The 18890-nt window shown below is 30.1% G+C and overlaps 1 protein-coding gene across 1 annotated transcript in view; it reads left to right on the top strand.

Moving 5' to 3' along the window:
* The window catches only part of dve (SATB1_N and homeodomain domain-containing protein dve), a 217457-nt gene that overhangs the window by 69798 nt on the left and 128769 nt on the right, over positions 1–18890 (top strand). The window contains exon 2 of the mRNA XM_075381353.1: positions 15644–15794. Within this exon, the coding sequence (XP_075237468.1) occupies positions 15644–15794 (151 nt within the window). The remainder of the gene's footprint in view (positions 1–15643; positions 15795–18890) is intronic.

Raw genomic sequence — 18890 nt, 5'->3', positions numbered from 1 at the left:
AATTAAAATCTTAACTAAAACAAAAAAAATATATATGTATATATATATATTCTTATATATTAGAATAACATTTTATTAATTATAAAACCATTTACCAACCACAAAAAATTCTCTTATTTAGATAATAAAATTACAAAAATTGATAAGGTGTAAATCTTAGTTATTTTGTTTATCTTTATCTATTTTTTTAATAATGTAAATTATTTTTTGCTTTGTATTTTTTAATAGACTATAGTAATGTCTAATCTTTGTGATCCCAATTAATTCAAGTATATTTGTTTGTATGGATTTTTTGTGTATATGTAGTTTATTTATATAATCGTCTATTTATGTATGTACGCTTTATTGAGGGTGTTCTTTAGAAACCCCCTCTTCATGTGCTTTTTTATAATGAAATTTAATTGTGGTTCCTTAATCAGAACCGATTGTAAATATACGATTTTCGAGATAAAAAAAATCGAGATAAATGTCTACCAAGGCATTTACATAGGTGGCATCCCAACCGAGGCCTGGCTTATTACTGTGGGGTGTAATCAGTTGATGGTCTATGAGACGACTCCCGTTAAAGCTCATCATGGCTAGAAACAGGAGGGGAGTGTGGCGACCGGAATCGTCACAACGTGGGCGTCTTTCCCTACGGGGGTTGGGATGTTCTGGATTAACCAGCTCACAATATCTTTAAACATAAAGTTATTATCGAATAAACTTATTTTAAATCCATTCAGGTCTTACGGTACTCAGCTACAGGACATCGATTGAATAACATCTTTGAAATTGTGTGAAGATTTTGAAATAGATTACAGCATTGAGATGCTTTTTGATTTATCAGAAGAAAATTATTCAAAAAATGTATCGTATTCATCGAAAATATTGAATGAATCAAAAAATAAACGTATCGAATTTACCTAAGTTTACTATTTTATTAAATTAAATCGAAGGTCATCATAAATTCCTTTATTGACTGACAACTATCATCTAACGTAAATTAAAACTGAAATGTTTTAATTGAGTGATCAAAATTATTGATTAAAAATGTTTTTATAATTAAAATAGAAAAATAAATATTCACTGAATGTAACAGAAAAAGTTTCAATAAAAAAAGGCGTGAAGAGAGAATGAAAAAGTGTTTTAATATATATTTGTCTACAAAAATTTTTAATTGAATTTATTTCAAGTCAAACCATGTAGTGTGCTTACAACATGAGCCGCATAAAAATTAAATAGGGGCCGTTTTTTATTACTCTATTAATAACTTTTTTACTTCTTACAAATCTGCAGAATAAAATATCATTTTCATAAATAATATTTCAATGGTAAATTAAATATTAAATTTAGTCACGTGTAATTCGAATAAAACATTAGTTAGACAAATGATCAAAAAACCATTCACCTTTGATGAACAGTTACAACTATCGCCGCGTTAAATTTAAAGATAGATTTCGGTTTTTTTAAGAATTCGTTTAATGGTTCTTATAAGGGTATCTTGATCAGGATTTAATTGTATGTATTCGTTACTTTTGTTTTGAAATTGAGTTTTTTTTTAGCATCGAGAACCATCGTAAGTGTATTACTTCAGAGGATATGTATGAATGTAAATGAAGTGTAGTCTTGAAAAGCCTCAGATTGCTCATTCCTGAGGTGTGTGGTTAATTGAAACCCAACCACCAAAAGAACACCGGTATTCACCTTCTATTATTCAAATTCGTATAAAAGTAACTGCCTTTACTAAGATTTGAACCGTAGAACTCTCGACTTCGAAATCAGCTGATTTGCGATAACGACTTCACCATTAGACCAACCCGGTGGGTTTAGGATTAACTAACTGTGTTACATATTAATAACATATGGGGCAAGAATGAACAAGATAAAATCCCAAATTGTAATTTTTAGGCATTCAACCTATTTTGAAACGTGCAATCTCTAAATAAAATTTACAGATTTATAAAAGTACTAGCGTGCATTTTTTTTATCAAATTGCTTATTGTACTGTACATTTTCGAAAAAGTTTTATTGGTATTAGACAAATATAACTCGCCTAGTTGTACATGGTGGAACAGAAGTTACAAAATTTAATCACAAAAGTGTAAAAAAGGGATATCAGAATTTTAAAACTATTTAATATCTCTTAACGTTGACTTTCAGTAACACTTAGAGATTTCCTTACAATAAAGTGTTCAATGTGAGCACCTTTGGTTATGTGAAACACATCCAACCAATGGAAGAGTGCGTTCCATTGTTTAATCAGCATAGAAACTGCTTCAATTTTGTGCCTCAAATCGGGTAGATCAGCTAGCAAGTACATACAGAAAAAAAAAACCCAAAAACAAGGGCTTTTATAAAACTCCAAAGGAAAATATCACATGGGGTCAGATCGGGTGACCTTGGAGACGATCGTAAACAAGTCTGTCATCGGGCACATACCGACCGATTCAGAGGTTGGGGGAATACATCATTCAACCGGTTCCATATAGAGTTATGCCTATGAGGAGGCGCACCATGTTTTGCCAAATAAAGTTTTCTGGTCCATTTTACAGTTGAGAAAGAGCTATGTAGTCAGCATATCCAAATATGCAATCCTATTACGGTTGACCGAACGAAAATGAACGACCAAACTTGCGGTCGGGATATCACACAAAAAAATACTTAATTATGGGGAGTCTTTCACATTGTAAGATTTCATGGGGATCTTTTGAGTCCCATATACGAACTTTATGTGTGTTAATTTTTTTACTAAACCTGAAATTCGATTATTTTCTAATGTTTTTGTTTAAGTAATAGACATGTTGTAGTAAAAATACTACAATGGTTTTAAATTCGATTTCCTGTTTATGTGTTTTAACATTCATATGCAGAAGCACAGCAGAGGTTATATGCTGTGCTTCATAATAATTATCAATTGCTGACAGTAATTTTTAATTCACATCATAGATTACTAGTATATAAATATACCGTAGGTCCCACGAAAAGGTACAGATTTTGATTTAATATCATTCGCCCATTCCTCCACCTATTCTATAGAAACTTTACCTTTCAACGACCTTTCAACGAAGGTTCTGAAAACTTACAATGAAAATTTCAACCTTTAGGATTTATAGAAACAAAATTGCAGTATTCAAATAGAATTATCAATTTCAGATAAAACATATAATTTATTCATTACAAAATAGGTGGTAAAAACGATTAAAAACAGATGAATTACAAAATGAAAACAACTGTTCTTCTTGTAAAGAATTCTTCATTTTGAAGAGTTCTTCATTTTGTAAAGAGATTTCATATAATTCATGTGTTTTTAATCATCCTTATCAGCTATTTTGTAATGAATAAAAAATGTGGTTTATCAGAAATTGATATTTTTATTTGAAAGCCGCCATTTTGTATCTGTAAATCCTAGAAGGTTGAAATTTTCACACAACATTTTTAAAACCTTCGTTAAAATGTCAGTAAAGTTTCAACAGAATCGTGGGAGAATGGGTGAATGAAGCTAAATCAAATCGTATTCCTCTTCGACTGACAATGTATATAATTGAAATAAAACACGAGATTATTATCTATCCGTAATACGAAATCCATAGAACAATAAGTATTTGATTTGAAGAAGACGTTACAAGATAAAATTATTACATTACTGCCCATGTTATGAAATCCTCAAATTACGAAACGTAAAAGTTGAATTTGTTAAAAATTTTCAATTAAGTTCAAAACATTGCATCTTTTCGGTTTCGTAAATACGTTGTCACTACTGTCCAAAAAATTTAATGTCATATGATTTGAGTAATCTGTAAGTCATTGTTCGAATTTTTTAGTAAATTCTGTAGTATTTTACCTCTGTATTAAGCCAAATCAGTATCTCGATGTGTATTAAAAATTTTTAATATACCATAATATCCTAAGAATTTTCCGTAGATATTTTTTTTTGGCAAGATTCTAGACTTTCAGTATTAGATTTAACCGATGTATTCTAAAATTGAACCACATATTTCAAGTCAGGTTTCATAAATTACCTTAAAGGTTTCACAGATATCTTAGATTCACTTGAGAGTTGAGTAATCAGTTTCCCAATCTATCAATATATACTTTTCTCCATCAAATCGATTCTCTATCTTTTACTTTTATGTAGTTTTTCCGTGTAAGACAACTATCCTAATTAATGACATTCTCTGGCTGGATTCTTACATAATTCAACGTCACAGATGGATACACATATCTTTAATAAGAATATGCGTGTACACATTTATTTTCATAAATTGTAATCTTCCATTTCATTAACTATTCATGCAAAGACGTTTAAGTGATTCTGTAATTAACGTGGTTCTTAATCCATAGCCCAAATATCCGTATCATCAATCTAAGTTGACGACATAGTAAATTGAGTGGCAGGTAAATCTGAAGTATATAAGAGACACAAAAATGACTTGAGAACAATTTTCTTACGGTACATGTGAGTTGATGAGAAATATTGTCAACAAATATATTCTGAACCTGTCTTCCAAATAAGACAACATAATAAAATAATAATAATATTATACATATGGATGCATTATACTCGTAATATAATTTAGGAACAATTAACACAATACTCATATGAAAATGGGAAGAAACAATAAAAAGATCTAAGATCAATAAAGGATCTAAAGAATAGTGAGCTTTAACGTTATAAAAATGTAATTACCATCCTAATTTATTTTTATAAAGTATATAAATTTTAACTCGCAATAAATGCATAAAATATATTGACAATATAAAACTATTCATATAAACCTAATTGGTATTTTACGTTAAATGTTATTAATAAACTAGTCAAACGATATAAAAACGATAAGATTTGCAATATTTTGATAAAACGTTTGTCTTAGTCAAAATTATATTTGAAAAATCTAAGGAAAGATTTATTGCTACAATAGAATTCAGTATTATTTTTTTGACAAGAACTTAATATTTTAAACACATATCTTCTAAATTACTAAACAAAACTACTACTCTGCTCGTTTGATATAGCATTATAATATAATACAGAAATTTGTTATAAGATCTAGACTGGAGCATGGCCTTATTATCTGGAGTGTTTTCCTATGAGCATATGGCTATAAAACGAAAACTCTATACAGTTTTGATATTTAGAGTTGTTATTATTTTTCGTATGGATAGATTATAAGTAAAGCGAGAAATTAACATTTCTCTTTCTCTTGAAGTAATTTAGAGATTGTTAATAAATAACTATAATTAATACGTTATTTTACGGTAATTTAATTAGTAATGTTCACCGGGTTGGTCTAGTGGTGAATGCGTCTTCCCAAATCAGCTGATTTGTAAGTCGAGAGTTCCAGCGTCCAAGTCCTAGTAAAGTCAGTTGTTTTTACACGGATTTCAATACTAGATCGTGGATACCGGTATTCTTTGGTGGTTGGGTTTCAATTAACCACACATCTCAGGAATGGTCAAACTGAGACTGTACAAGTCTACACTTCATTTACACTCTTATATATCATCCTCATTCATCCTCTGAAGTAATTACCGGAGGCTAAACTATAAAAAAGAAAGAATTAGTAATGTTGCCTGCACTCGTGAAACTGATCTTTTAATTTCCATAGAGAATTTGTTTTCAAAAGTGCGCTCATTACTTCAGAAATAGATATCTTAACTCCAGAAATCTCTTTATATTTTGTTATTTTACTTTTCTTTCTTTTATTAACATATTCATTTAAGTTTCATTGTTATTCTAAATAAATCTGTTTTTACACAGATATTGTATTTCAAACCTGTATTTATTTCTCATCAATGATAGTGCTTATTTTTTTCACCTATTTTTACAATAAATTAATTATTTGTTATATATATATTATTTTAATATTATAAAGTTTATTTAACGTTTTGTACTGTTATAAAGCCAAAGTATTATCACTATTAAGTGCAGTTAAATGTATAGATACTTTATGTAAGACGTATTATTTTATACTTTATATAACTTATATATACACCAATGTGACCAATCCATATTAAGAAAGAAGCTAGAGTTTCACAGAAAACGTAAGTGAAAAAGATCGAGTCTAACCCTGCGTAGAGCAGTACCCTATGTTCTCTTTCCAATCATTTTTTCCCCACTTAACTCTAGCCACCGTTATTTGGAGTAGATTCGCGGAAATGTGGTTTTCTACATCACCACTTTTAATGTAACCTAAACCCGACTGACCTGAACTAATATTAGTGGTAGAATAATTCTTTATAACAAAGATTTCCTTATAAGTTTGAGTTGATTCAGATTTTTCAATTTTTTTTTATAAAGTGATATAAAAGTTATTTTATACTCATTACATTCTTTATAATTATATAAGATATACATGTTATTAGTTAAATTTTTATGTAATTTTAATATTCTGATAAAGCTTGTTAGTATGGATCGAAAACAGAATTTTGTCCGTTCTATTTGAAAACTGAAATAAGACTATTTGAACCGATCGATTAAATTGTATAGAAACTACAACGAATCGTCAAATTAAATGGTATTAGTGGAGAGCTTTTAAAATATTACGAGAGAAAATTTTATTTAAATAAATAAATAAAAATGACATATTTTTAATGGAAGATTGAAAAACGAGAATAGAATCCAATTCATGAACTATTTGTATAATAATTGCATTCGCTTTTAATTGCGTTTATGATTTTCTAACTGCTATCGTGGATTTAATTCCTAGCTCACAATGTATTGGATTCTAAGTTATACAGTGATTATTAATTTAACATTGAAGAATTTCATATATATTTAAGATTATTTAACTGAATTAAAATGAAATATTTATCAATTTTGACAAGTTAAGCTGAGAGATATGAACTTGTTTTTGTTTGGCAGTGTGATGATGTAGGCGGGGCGACCACTGAGTCAAGTAATCCCGACACAGCTTAGCCCGGGTTAAGTGAAGTCAAATGGACTTAACCAGAGGAATGCGCTTGCATCACTGGGACCCAAGGTGCCCTCTCTTAACTCCCCTCTTTTCCCTTCCACGCCATAGCCCCTCATAATATCTCATCATTCATTCACGCCTTCAGTTGCACCTCCGGCACACACAATCATATCTATTGTTGTAATCAAGAGTCTGATGACGTCCACATTAACTTCATTGATTCATTTTAAATAAAACAATCGTCAGTTGAGCTAAAAAAAAGTTAACTTTTAAAAAGTACGTTGCTAGTGTCACGCCATCCTTATACAGTTGGATTTACGATGAACGACAGAATCTTTCATTTTATTCTAAGTTACAGGAAATACCCTTACATTATTTACAAAAATTAAACCCTGGAAAATACTAAATAAGTAAATAATAATAATAATAAATATATATATATATATATATATGCATTTATAATTTTGGAGTGCAAAAAGAAGATACAGAAATTAAATTTTAATAGAATATTATATTACCGTAGGTATAGTCCCTTCAAAGTTTAATATGTATGGAATGTAGATACTAAGAAAAAATATCATGTATAATGCTTTAATTTCCACAGGAAGAGGTGCATTAAATTGTTCGTTTATATCATCGCTTATATAAATATTTCTTATGATTTTAACGCGTGGAAAACATTTGAAGAATAAGTGATACTAATCAGAACTGATTTCTCTGAGAATAACGGTGTTATTATCAATCAGTTTCTGTCGGGAAAAGAAGTGTAAGCTTTCTTGCAAGTTTGAATATTTCCTATATTTCAGTGAGTTGGCATGCTGATCTCCAATAGTTTATTTGGCTCAGTAAAGAAGTGACCTCATTACTCAATATGTTGGTAAACCTGGCATGACAAGGGGTATTTTTTCTAAGTGATATTGTCTTATGACAGATCACCTTCAACCATTATGGTAATGACACCTAATCTACATACGACAATCCATAGTTAAGTAGCTATAATTGTCTCTCATCTGTTCACTTAAGCTGTAGGGAACTGGATACAGATTAGTATCACTTAAATTTAGCTTAATTTTTTTTTTAACCGAGTAGTAATTGAGCTTGGAATTTAATTAAATCATTGTCTTAAAGATGTAAACTAAAGCACCTCTACTAAATACATAAACCAAGTTACAACAACCGAATTTTAATTTACCTTATAGCCTGATAAGATTTACTACGAATATATTATTAATCTATAGAAAATTTTATTATTAATGTACACAATATAGTGGAATATGATGACACTGTTAATTTGTTTAAAAACTTTTACATTCAAATCATTCCTTATACTTTTCTGTGTCAAATTTCTTAATCATTTTTCCTGATTAATTTGTTAAAAATAGCTTTTGATATAAAAATGTTGTAATAATTTAATTTGCAACCAAAATTTTGCTTTCAAAATCGTATCATTTAACATAATTGAACAAATATTTAAAATATTAAGTTAAATTTTCTTAAAATAGTAACTTGACTTAAAATCTGATAAAACCTTTAATCTAATTATTACTGAGAGGGAAATAAAAAAAGAGTGTAAAGAACATTATAAGTTTTTTTGTAATATTCGTTATAAATTGTTTTGGTGCACTTCCCTACCCAATCACAATTCTGTGCCAATCTCCAATCTTTAAATACTTCCTGCATTCTAAATAATCAGATATTTGTTTCATGTGTTTCACACAACATTTTTTTTTTGCGTAGTAGAATTAATTAAAACATTTCTATAATTTCTTTTATATATATATATGTTATTCCTAATTAAAATTTAATTAACTTCATCTCTAACCAAAAGCTTTAATTTTGCTGATTTTTTATTATTAATATTGAGCTTTAAAAAGAGGATCTGTTTGTTCTACAATAGAAATTTGTTTCTTTTTTCAACTTTTAACTTACTATACGTAGAATTTATATCGAAATTTAGTTCTTCATTGGTCTTAATTTTGATGGTATAATATCTGAAAGTGATAAAAACAGTATGTTGTAAGTATTCGATTTATGCTAACTTAAGAAAAATCGTTAATAACAGTTGACATTAATGAATTTGTTTTTGGTTTCATTATAAAAAGTTATCATTAAGAGTGTTTTTAAAGATATTTGTCGTTAATTAAGAAATTCAGTTGTTAAATTACGTCAGACAATACCCCAGGAATGAAAATAACTTTTTTATTTAACTCATGTAACTTCTGAACATACTGTACTAGAATCTGAGAATTTGATAACATACGAATATTTGATAAAAGAAAAGAAAATATTTATTTAGAAGTGCTAGTTGCAAGTGCTGGAAAAGGGGCGGTGAGTGATATATTTTACGTTGGAAATTGTACATGATAGTTTCAAAAACTAATTCATTAAAAAATGGATTAAAATTCGGATATGTTTATACTACAAATTGATTGGTTCAAATATTTTAAATAAATAGAGTTGTAAATTAATAAATTCATAACAGGAACAAATTTTAAAATAATTTCTATCAAATTTTTTATACACTTCCACAGCACCGTTCTAAAGCCAGGTTTCATCATTCTTTACGTACAATTTTGTAAAGCGGTCTAATGTTTTCAAATACTAACTTTTAACTGATTTCATCTATAAACCATTACAAGAAAGACATATATTTATTATACACCCATTCTATTGATGATTCGTCTTATGAAATATATCAATGTTAATAAAGCAAAGAGATACCATTTAAATATTACGTTTTTTTCTTCTGAGAATATTGTTAGAGATAAGTGAAAGGAATTATTGTTGCTCCGTAATGTGAGGCGTGAGGCTGTCGAGTTAATTTTTTTTTTTCTGTGTGCGTGTGTGTACACTCGAGCGACTGCGCGCGTCTGTAAGCTAATAGCCAGTATACGTGCTGTTCTATTTGTACGGATTCTCTGATCGGCTGATCAATCATTTGATCAGTGACAACTCACAGCTGATTAAAAAAAAACAGGCGCCATAATTTTTTCGTTCGTCCTTTCTGTGATAAACCAACCGGCTGCCTGATTGTAAAGGCCACTGGCCCTAACTCTAAATTAAACATACTTGTCTAGTCAAGCGGCATTTTTTTGCAAATAATTTTCACATATTGTAAAAAAATGTTACGGACATCAGAGGAACCGGTCGGTGAAATAACAGATTTAAAAGTTTTTCTGTCATAAACTCTATTAAAGAGTAACCGTTAAAATGTCATTCTGAACAGGTTGATGAATCGTTTATTACATATTATTTTGCTATTCGTCACAAGGTAATAAAATTTTTACTCAAAATTTGTAGTAGTTATGGTTGCATAAAAATTAAAAGAAATAAATTATTTGTTGATATTTTGTTTGTTTAAATGCCTTTTGCATTTCTGTATGCTCGGCAGCCGAAATGCGAATTAAATACATAAATTGCGCATGCTGATACTCAATCTATTAACCGAGTCAGTGTAGGCGGTATCGGGAATTCACTTCAATCCTCAGTTTTCCTATTAATCCTGGTATGAAATAAATGTTATTTTTAGAAATGCTTGCATCGTTTTCAGGAGTGACTTATGACACGTCCAATCAACAACTTATAGAAACATATATTTTATTTGAATACACATATGTTTATAATGATGACTATTAAAATCGTTCATTATTGTGTTCTTAGTCGCACTTTTCTGATTCTTGAATCAATAAAAACATTTTTTTAATAACAATAATTGTCTTCCGATTATTTAAGTTTCATTCCATTAAATGACCTAAATAAGTCATAGAAGTCATTTATTGACTTTCATTAATAAATGACTTCCATGCAAAACTAAAGTTATATAGTCTAATAACGTGCATCATTATTGAATGATTGATTGAATAACTATTCAATAATAGAAAGAGCTACAGTCTTCTCTGTTAAGTTAATTTCAGGGCGATAAACATATTTCCAAATCTCTTTTCCCCTTCCCATAGATTCCTTCCTTTCTCTTTTTTCCTCTTTTCCCCATAAATGGGGCAGTGTCGGACTCGTACAGGTTCCGCTAGATGTTACTAAGAGCGTATGTATACCTCCATCCTACCGATTAAAACTCTTGTCTCACCAAATCTTCCCATCCCCGGGACCGGCCCTGCAACCAAGTATACTTGGCCCCGAGAGGTACCATCGAGCTCAGGGGATCCAGAGTTCCCATGATCATCACCAACGCCATCCTCGCAAGCGTGGACAAATGAAGGCTCCGCACAGGGCTTTCCATTCACGACGGCCTTCCAGCATGCAAGCCACGATATTGTCCGGTGACCCAAGATTGTGCCTCTCTTTAACCTCGATTCATCTGACGCAACCAAAAAAGGTATTCTCCGTGGTGTCCAGCTAATCACAATAGGTACACTTCGGAGACTCCCTCCTTCCAAAACGGTGGAGGTAAGCAAAGAAAGCTCCATGGCCCGAAAGAAGCTGGGCAAGGAAATAATTGACTTCCCCATGACTCCTCCGGACCCACAGTACTACACGAAGGATTAACCTCCAAGTCTGCAATGTTCTACCTGAGTGCTCTCCCTCCCAGGACGCCTTCCTACGTTCCATAATCATGCGTCCTGCCTCACTCTTGGGTGTACCCTCATATTTCAGTCTCAACTGTCCGGCAAATAAGTGTATCGGGACAACACCCGCGATCAAGTCAACCGCAATCACCGAGACGGTACGGTAAGCCGAAATTTCCCGGGTGATCGCCCCTCGCTGCAGAGAAGCCAAAATCCGCACATTTTTCTTCCGAGAGAATGCAGATGCCCAGGTCGTCACCCATAAAGTAAAATAGATCTCACCATTAGCATGATCATCTTCCTGGCTGTCTGTCTTGACCCTGGTCTTACCGTTATAATCTGCCCAGACTGGATGTGACTCCCTCAGCTTTACGCACGTTCTTCCCAATGAACTTGCTGAGAAGACCCGGCTTCTCAATCCAAACGCCGAGACACTTAACTTCCCTTGACATTTCAACTCGTACCTCACCCACACTTATAATCATCTCTGATCCGCCGTCTGCCAACCATGGCTACACAGCTACCGCCTTGCTAGGGGCCAATCGAAACAGCTGCTTACCTGGGCCACCGCAATCCTAGCCGTCTCCTCTACCTCAGCCTCAGTTTTGCCAGAGATAAGCAAGATCAAATCATCAGCACAGGCCACAATTCTTACATAATTCGGGAATGCTAATCTCAACAAGCCATCAAAGGCGAGGTTCCACAGGAGTGGGCCCAAGACAGAATCCTGCGGAACCCCGCCGTACACCTCAAATTCAACCGGCCATTCATTTCCCTCCCACCTAAATCTAGAAAATACGAGAAAAAATTTCCCAAGGTTGCAGAATTACTTTTTTTAAATACTTTTATTTGCAGTCTCATCAACAATTAAAGTCATTAGCAACCTTTACCTTTATAGGATTTGAACATTAGACCTTTGAATTCAAAATCAGCTGATTTACGACGACTAGGAGTTTACCACTAGACTAACCCGATGGGTTGGACTTGAACCAAGCAGTATTTTAAGTTTAGTCTCAAGTCAAGCGTTTCGTGTTATAATAAGTTAAGATTTTCAAAAAGCACGAAAATATTTATTAGTTTATTGTTTTTTTTATTTATTTAAGAAAGGAGGATTAAAAAAATTACTTTACCTAATTCACAGAATAATTACAGTTCTGTTAATTATAAACTATTAATAGTTGATAAAAAAAAATGTATTTATTGACCTTTTGTAAACTAAGTTCTTACACAGGTTGTTTGGATGAACTTGAGCTTAATAATTCTGGAATATACTCTCTAAAACTTGAACCGAATCCTCTATTATTAGAAATTAAATATTCAAATGAAACAACTGCAAAAAAAACAATATATTTTGTTTTGTGATAAAAAGTAATTTGAAGTAATCATTTTAGTTCAAGATTTTACTTTCTGGCGTTAAGATAAAAACCCGCTTGCAGTTTAGTAGGTTGTCTTATGAATTTTAAAATAATATATTTTCATTAAGTTCTTGCTATAGAATTAAACCCTACAAATCAGTACTCAATCTATAGAAGATTGACTACGAGTATGCGAATTTATATCCTTCAACGCTAAATATAAACATAAAATTAATATGTCTAATAGTATTACTGCTGGATGAAAAGCTAAGAAGATCTTCCATCAAAATTATCCATAGGTTTTGTAGAGACGTAATGTGTGTGCGCGTGCATGTGTGATTTCTTTTCAGCAGATTTCCTTTGTTCTGCAACGTTCCTAATCTGTATTATTACCTTTCTAAATCAGTTAAACTGTTCCACGATAGAATCATAAAAAATGGGAAGGGCCTTTTTTTTATTAGGTTTTACTTTTGAAAATCCGCTTTTAGGCTGGTGATAGGGTAGCTACCCGCTGGTTCTTACCTGACCTAGTATGATGAGGTAGGTTTTTTTTATAACCAGGATTATTCTTATATCTCAAGGGCGTGGTAGGTCTGCTGCAATTCTTCTTTATCTTTAATAAATAACGATTTATGAAACTCAGTTTGTATCGTATATGACGGCTTTAAAAACCAAGCTGTTCGTAAAGAGTTTATTTATAAAATATTTTATTATTTATCTAAACTTTCTTAAAATAGCGACAAAATTTTAAACTCGTTGCAGGTCAAATTAATTTTGTTTGACCAATTTTACACTAACAGAAATTAAATATAAATATTATAGTAATCCTCTTTATTAGTTATTAATTACGCAAAAGTAGGTATCGTCGAATTTTATAGAATGCATACAAACGCTTGAGACAATATATAAAAGTAAATAAACATAAAGTATAATATTATGACATATTTAAATTCATCTAAATGTTATTGCAAGAAAATAATGTGTTAAAACTCTTCAGACACTTTTACCTTAGAAGGTAACTTGAATATAAATAAAAGTAACGAATGGACTCTAGGAAAGTCCTTACGCCTATTACTGTATTCTTATGAGTTGTCTTCATTAACCTACAAAACAGTAAATTAAAAGGATACTTATTGCGGTTTATTTGCTACAGAATGCCAAAAATAAACACACTTAAAACTATTTTTCGTTTCAATAAAGATCGAATAAATACATATTGATGTAAAAGTCATAATTATAACTTTCAAAAACATTATTTACCGTGATTTTTACTTCAAATCAGGAATGGAACATATTTGAATTGAAAATAATCCACTATTCACGGGTTAATAACGGGAAATAAATAAAGAGCATTTCAACGATATATCATAAGTGCTACTTAGTTTCACTAGTTCCAGAGTTATAGCCAAATACAATTTTAATTAATGAAATATTTGGGTCTTACAAGGGGAAGGCACAACATTTCGAATCCTATTTCATTTCCTTTTTTTAAATTTAAATATATTGATTTATTATTAATTTTTAACCTCTGATTGAAAAGAAATCAGAATTAATTAGTGAAGTAAAATTTTATGAACTTTTCATTTTAATTCAAACATTTTTACAGAGGTTAATAAATTATCAATAAATCAATATTTATTTAAATTAAAAAAAAAAATAGTTAAAAAATTATATATTTATATGAAGTCGGATTCAAACCGATGTGTGCATGGTTATGATTCCGACACGTTCTCACTTACACTACAAAACTACTTGAGCGACGGGAAACAAAATTAATATATATAAACTAATATAAAATGCCGATACGCCACAAAAAATGTGCTGCATGTGGTGTCCACCACAATGCAATTGTGTGTAACTGTCCACTTTTTTAATTCGGTATTTTCAGTATCATAATTAGCTTATATTAATGGTAGTGGTATTAACTAAGAAATGTCAGTTAATTGTTACTATTTTTATTTTTACAGTGATTTTACTTAATAATTTATTAATATTTTGCTTCATTATTATTTTATATAAACCTATTTATGATTTTTTTTTTTTTTTTTTTTGTTGAGGTTATTGTAATGAACTTTAACCGATTCTCTTTTCTATTTAACTTTTTTTTTGTTTGTAATGCTACTCTGGATCAAGGTGGAAACCTCTTTGTTATCCTTGGAAGAATATACCTTCCTCTTTTTGACCTTACATGCATATGTAGGAATATAGGATACGTATATGAAGGTGGTTACTTATGTACCCATCATGTAAAGTTGTTCCAAAGGCAAAAAATTGATTTTTATGGAGAATAAGAAACTTTAGGTAATACAGTAAATTAGTAAATAAATTTGGTTTTAGTACAGTTGTCTTATTTCAGTATTATTATTTGCTTTTATTGATATACAGCGTATCAAGCTTGTAATATCATTTCAATTTTCGAGTGAACTTTCTTTCATTTGTTTTCTGCAGTTAAGTATAAAATAAATAAGTTCTATACAAACCCACGGGGTTGGTCTAGTGGTGAACGCGTCTTCCCAAATCAGCTGATTTGGAAGTCGAGAGTTCCAGCAGCGTTCAAGTCCTAGTAAAGCCAGTTATTTTTACGCGGACTTGAATACTAGATCGTGGATATCGGTGTTCTTTGGTGGTGGTTTGGTTTCAATTAACCACACATCTCAGAAATAGTCGAACTGAGAATGTACAAGACTACACTTCATTTACACTCATACATAATCATCCTCAGTCATCCTCTGAAGTATTATCTGAAAAAAAAGGTTCTATACAATATTTATTCAAATTTCATTAAAAAAATATTAATTTTAGACTATATCATTATCGTGTAATTATTTTGTAAAATTGTCAAAATTTTAGATGATATATTTTTTTTTAGACCCAAGCTTTGGCTTTGATTACGCCACGAGAACGAAGTTCACCACCTTCGTCGCCAGCACATGTTCAAAGCAGTCCAGTTTTGCCACCTCCCCCAGCGACACCACCCCCAGCCACTGTGCTGCCAGAGGATAGTTCAAAACCAACTACCGGTAAGTTTTGAAATATATTTATTAATTTTTTTTAAGAGAATATTCTTGTATTAATAAAAATTAAAAGATAAAAAAATTCTTTTAGCTAAGATATCTTAAATGGAATAGATTATTTCCAGTTTTATGTTGTTTTTTTTTTTTAAATTATAATGATTAATATAGCTGCTTCTTTAGCATGATATGACAGCTTGATTAGAAATTGTTTCAAGGTTTCATTAAAACAAAAAAATAGTTTCTTTTTAGATCAGAGTTGAACATTATTTTCATATTAGGAATAAGATTAATTCGAACACTTCGTAATGAGTCGATGAGAAAACAGGTTACGATAAGATTAAAAAATAGAAGTTTATTAAAAGAAATATTCCACGTTTTAAATGTTGAAATATCAGGAAAAGAAACTAGAAAACAAGGAAGTACTTATTTAGTGAATATGAATTTCTGAGTCGTTTTGAGGACGGGCTAGAATTTTTTTTGTTATATCAAAATTATTTTTTAACTTATATAATTTGTCGTAAGATGTGTCTTGTATCTAAGATAGAGAACGGTTAACTGAGATTGCCATTAATTAATTATATTTACTAAAAATCAAATATATATGTAGTGATCATATTTAATTTTAAATGAATTGTGTGACGCACGTGTAGCAAGCAACCAGTGTGATTTCGTAAGAATCTCCTCACTACTATTCATTCCATTTTTTTTAGGATCTCCGCTAATCATTCTTCACTAGACTGTTCACCATGATTTCTTATATTGATATCAAATGTTTTTGGTTCTCACTGAATATATCTGCGATTAACTGTTTAAAACATTTTATTGATTTATCATTTACGAGTAGTTATTTAATTGTTTGAAATATCTATTCAGGGTTATTTCGAAAAGAACATGTACGTTATTAGTCATTGTGATATAACGAAATTTATATTCATAGGAATTAGATATAATGTGCAAAACCTCTTCTAGGTATATTGTATCCTGCATATTTTATGAAATAATTATAAAAAATATTACTATCCAGATAAAATTTTCTTTCTCTTCATATTACTTTAGCGATTTTATTGACATACTAAGATTTTCATGAGTATTTTTTTATAAAGTATATAAAAAAAAAAAACAATTTTATTATAAAAACTAAAGCATTGAATGGTAGGTCAAAATTAATTTAAATTATTAATAACATAACATCAAATTGGAATTATAATTATAGAATTATAGTTCAATATTACATCTCTTAAATTATTATTAATTCAAATCTGTTTTAATCTAGTCTGGTATAATTAGTTTAAATATTTTAACTCTTTTAATAAAATAAATTTATATCACAAAAAAACTAAATAAAATCATTGGTTATTTTTTTCAATGTAAAGTATAAATTTATAAATTATGGTACATTAATGGAAGGTTTAGAGTAAGTTGAAGGCAAAACTTAGCGTAGATAACTGTTTTTTTTCTTTTTTAAATTTCATTTTGTATATCCTCGAAAAATATTCATTGCTCTCAGTCATTTAGCTCATAAACCAATAAGAGTTAATTTATTGTTGAGGCCAATAAATTGGATGATAATGAAGGTAATGTTCCTTTTCAGAAATCCTCGCTTTAGTTCTTTAGGAAATTTGACTCATAGGTTTGTTCACCATTGTCACTGTTGGGATATTCTCCTCATCTGGTTTCGAGATCGTCGGCAGACTTATTTAATAGCAGAATTTATACGTATTAAATAATACGTATTAAATAATTTATACATGTATCACAGAGTACATGTGTGATTTAAACAGAATTAGAAAAAACTCACAGTAGAATTTCTCCCACAGCAAAAATTATAAGTCCCCATAGTAGTATTTCATCGGTCCGGAATCTAGGTAAACTTGACAAAGCTTGTACTCTATATTTGAAAATCATTTCGGAATCCATCATCTACGATCTACTAGCTCAATATTGTTTTGGATGGGCATTAGTGACACCAGAAAAACAGAACACAGAAATTTGTTTGATGTGGTGCACAGGAAAGTTTAGAAAACTAAATGGCTTGGTAGAATACGAAATGAAGTTTTAAGATTATCTGGAGATGCGAAAAGTTTGTGCTACAATTCTAATAAGGAAAAATAAGGTTGGTAATTTATACAATTAGCCATCCCCATGTTTATTGAATTTAGTTATAGAAAAAACAGTAGAAAATTAAAGAAGAGAAATATTTCAAATAGATATGTCAAAATCTTACACTTGGCACAGAAAAGAAAGGACTGGAGAAGTAACTCAAATAAATAGAGAGAATATAGTTACTATTTTACCTACGTCTAGCTTAACATGATAGTGAATGAAAACAACGCTTACTAGGTATTTCAGCGTCTATACATAACGGCGCCACGAATTGTGACGCCGTCATTTCTACCTGTTGATATTTATAAGTTGCCATTCCCAATGCTTTTAAGCGTGGTATATTTACGCCACTTAGTTAGAATTCGTGGGTAGCATGTATTTAAATATTAATAATAAATTATTCTTACTATCATAGACAAATTTGATAAAATATAACCGATTTGATACGCTTATCTATAATTAAGTAATTTTTGTATGTAGGAGTTTTAAGGCAAATAGCATAATTCTTAAGTTTGACAGGTAAAAATGATTTTATTTTTGAATCGCTTGCGCTACGGATATACCTAATTACCTTGGACAACACATTTATTTACAAGCAACTACCAACTTATAGATTAACTATAGCTTAATACTTTACCCACCTTTCGGGTATAATTTTTTAATATAATACGCAAGTAAAAAACTTTATTGAAATTTAGAAAAATGCTCATTATGAAATTTAAAAAATATTCTTGATTAATTTTTAATGATAGTTTTCTTTTATTATAAGAAATGTTCCTCTACAAAAAAAAAAAATAGTTATTAAGTTTAAAAGATAATTGGTTCGCTAAAACAACGTTTTTCCATTGAAATTTTAATTAAAATTAAATAGGTTTCGCAAAGAAACTGTTGGATCGGTTTAAAAATTTCTTAAAGATTTTATTAAAAAAATTATGATTTTATTTTTTCTTGAAATATTAAAATCTGATAAAATGTACTCCAAAAATTTAAATCTCACAA

Source organism: Lycorma delicatula, chromosome 1 (assembly GCF_047948215.1).
Source record: "Lycorma delicatula isolate Av1 chromosome 1, ASM4794821v1, whole genome shotgun sequence".
Classification (NCBI taxonomy): Eukaryota; Metazoa; Arthropoda; class Insecta; order Hemiptera; family Fulgoridae; genus Lycorma; species Lycorma delicatula.
This window is presented reverse-complemented; position numbering and strand designations above follow the sequence as displayed.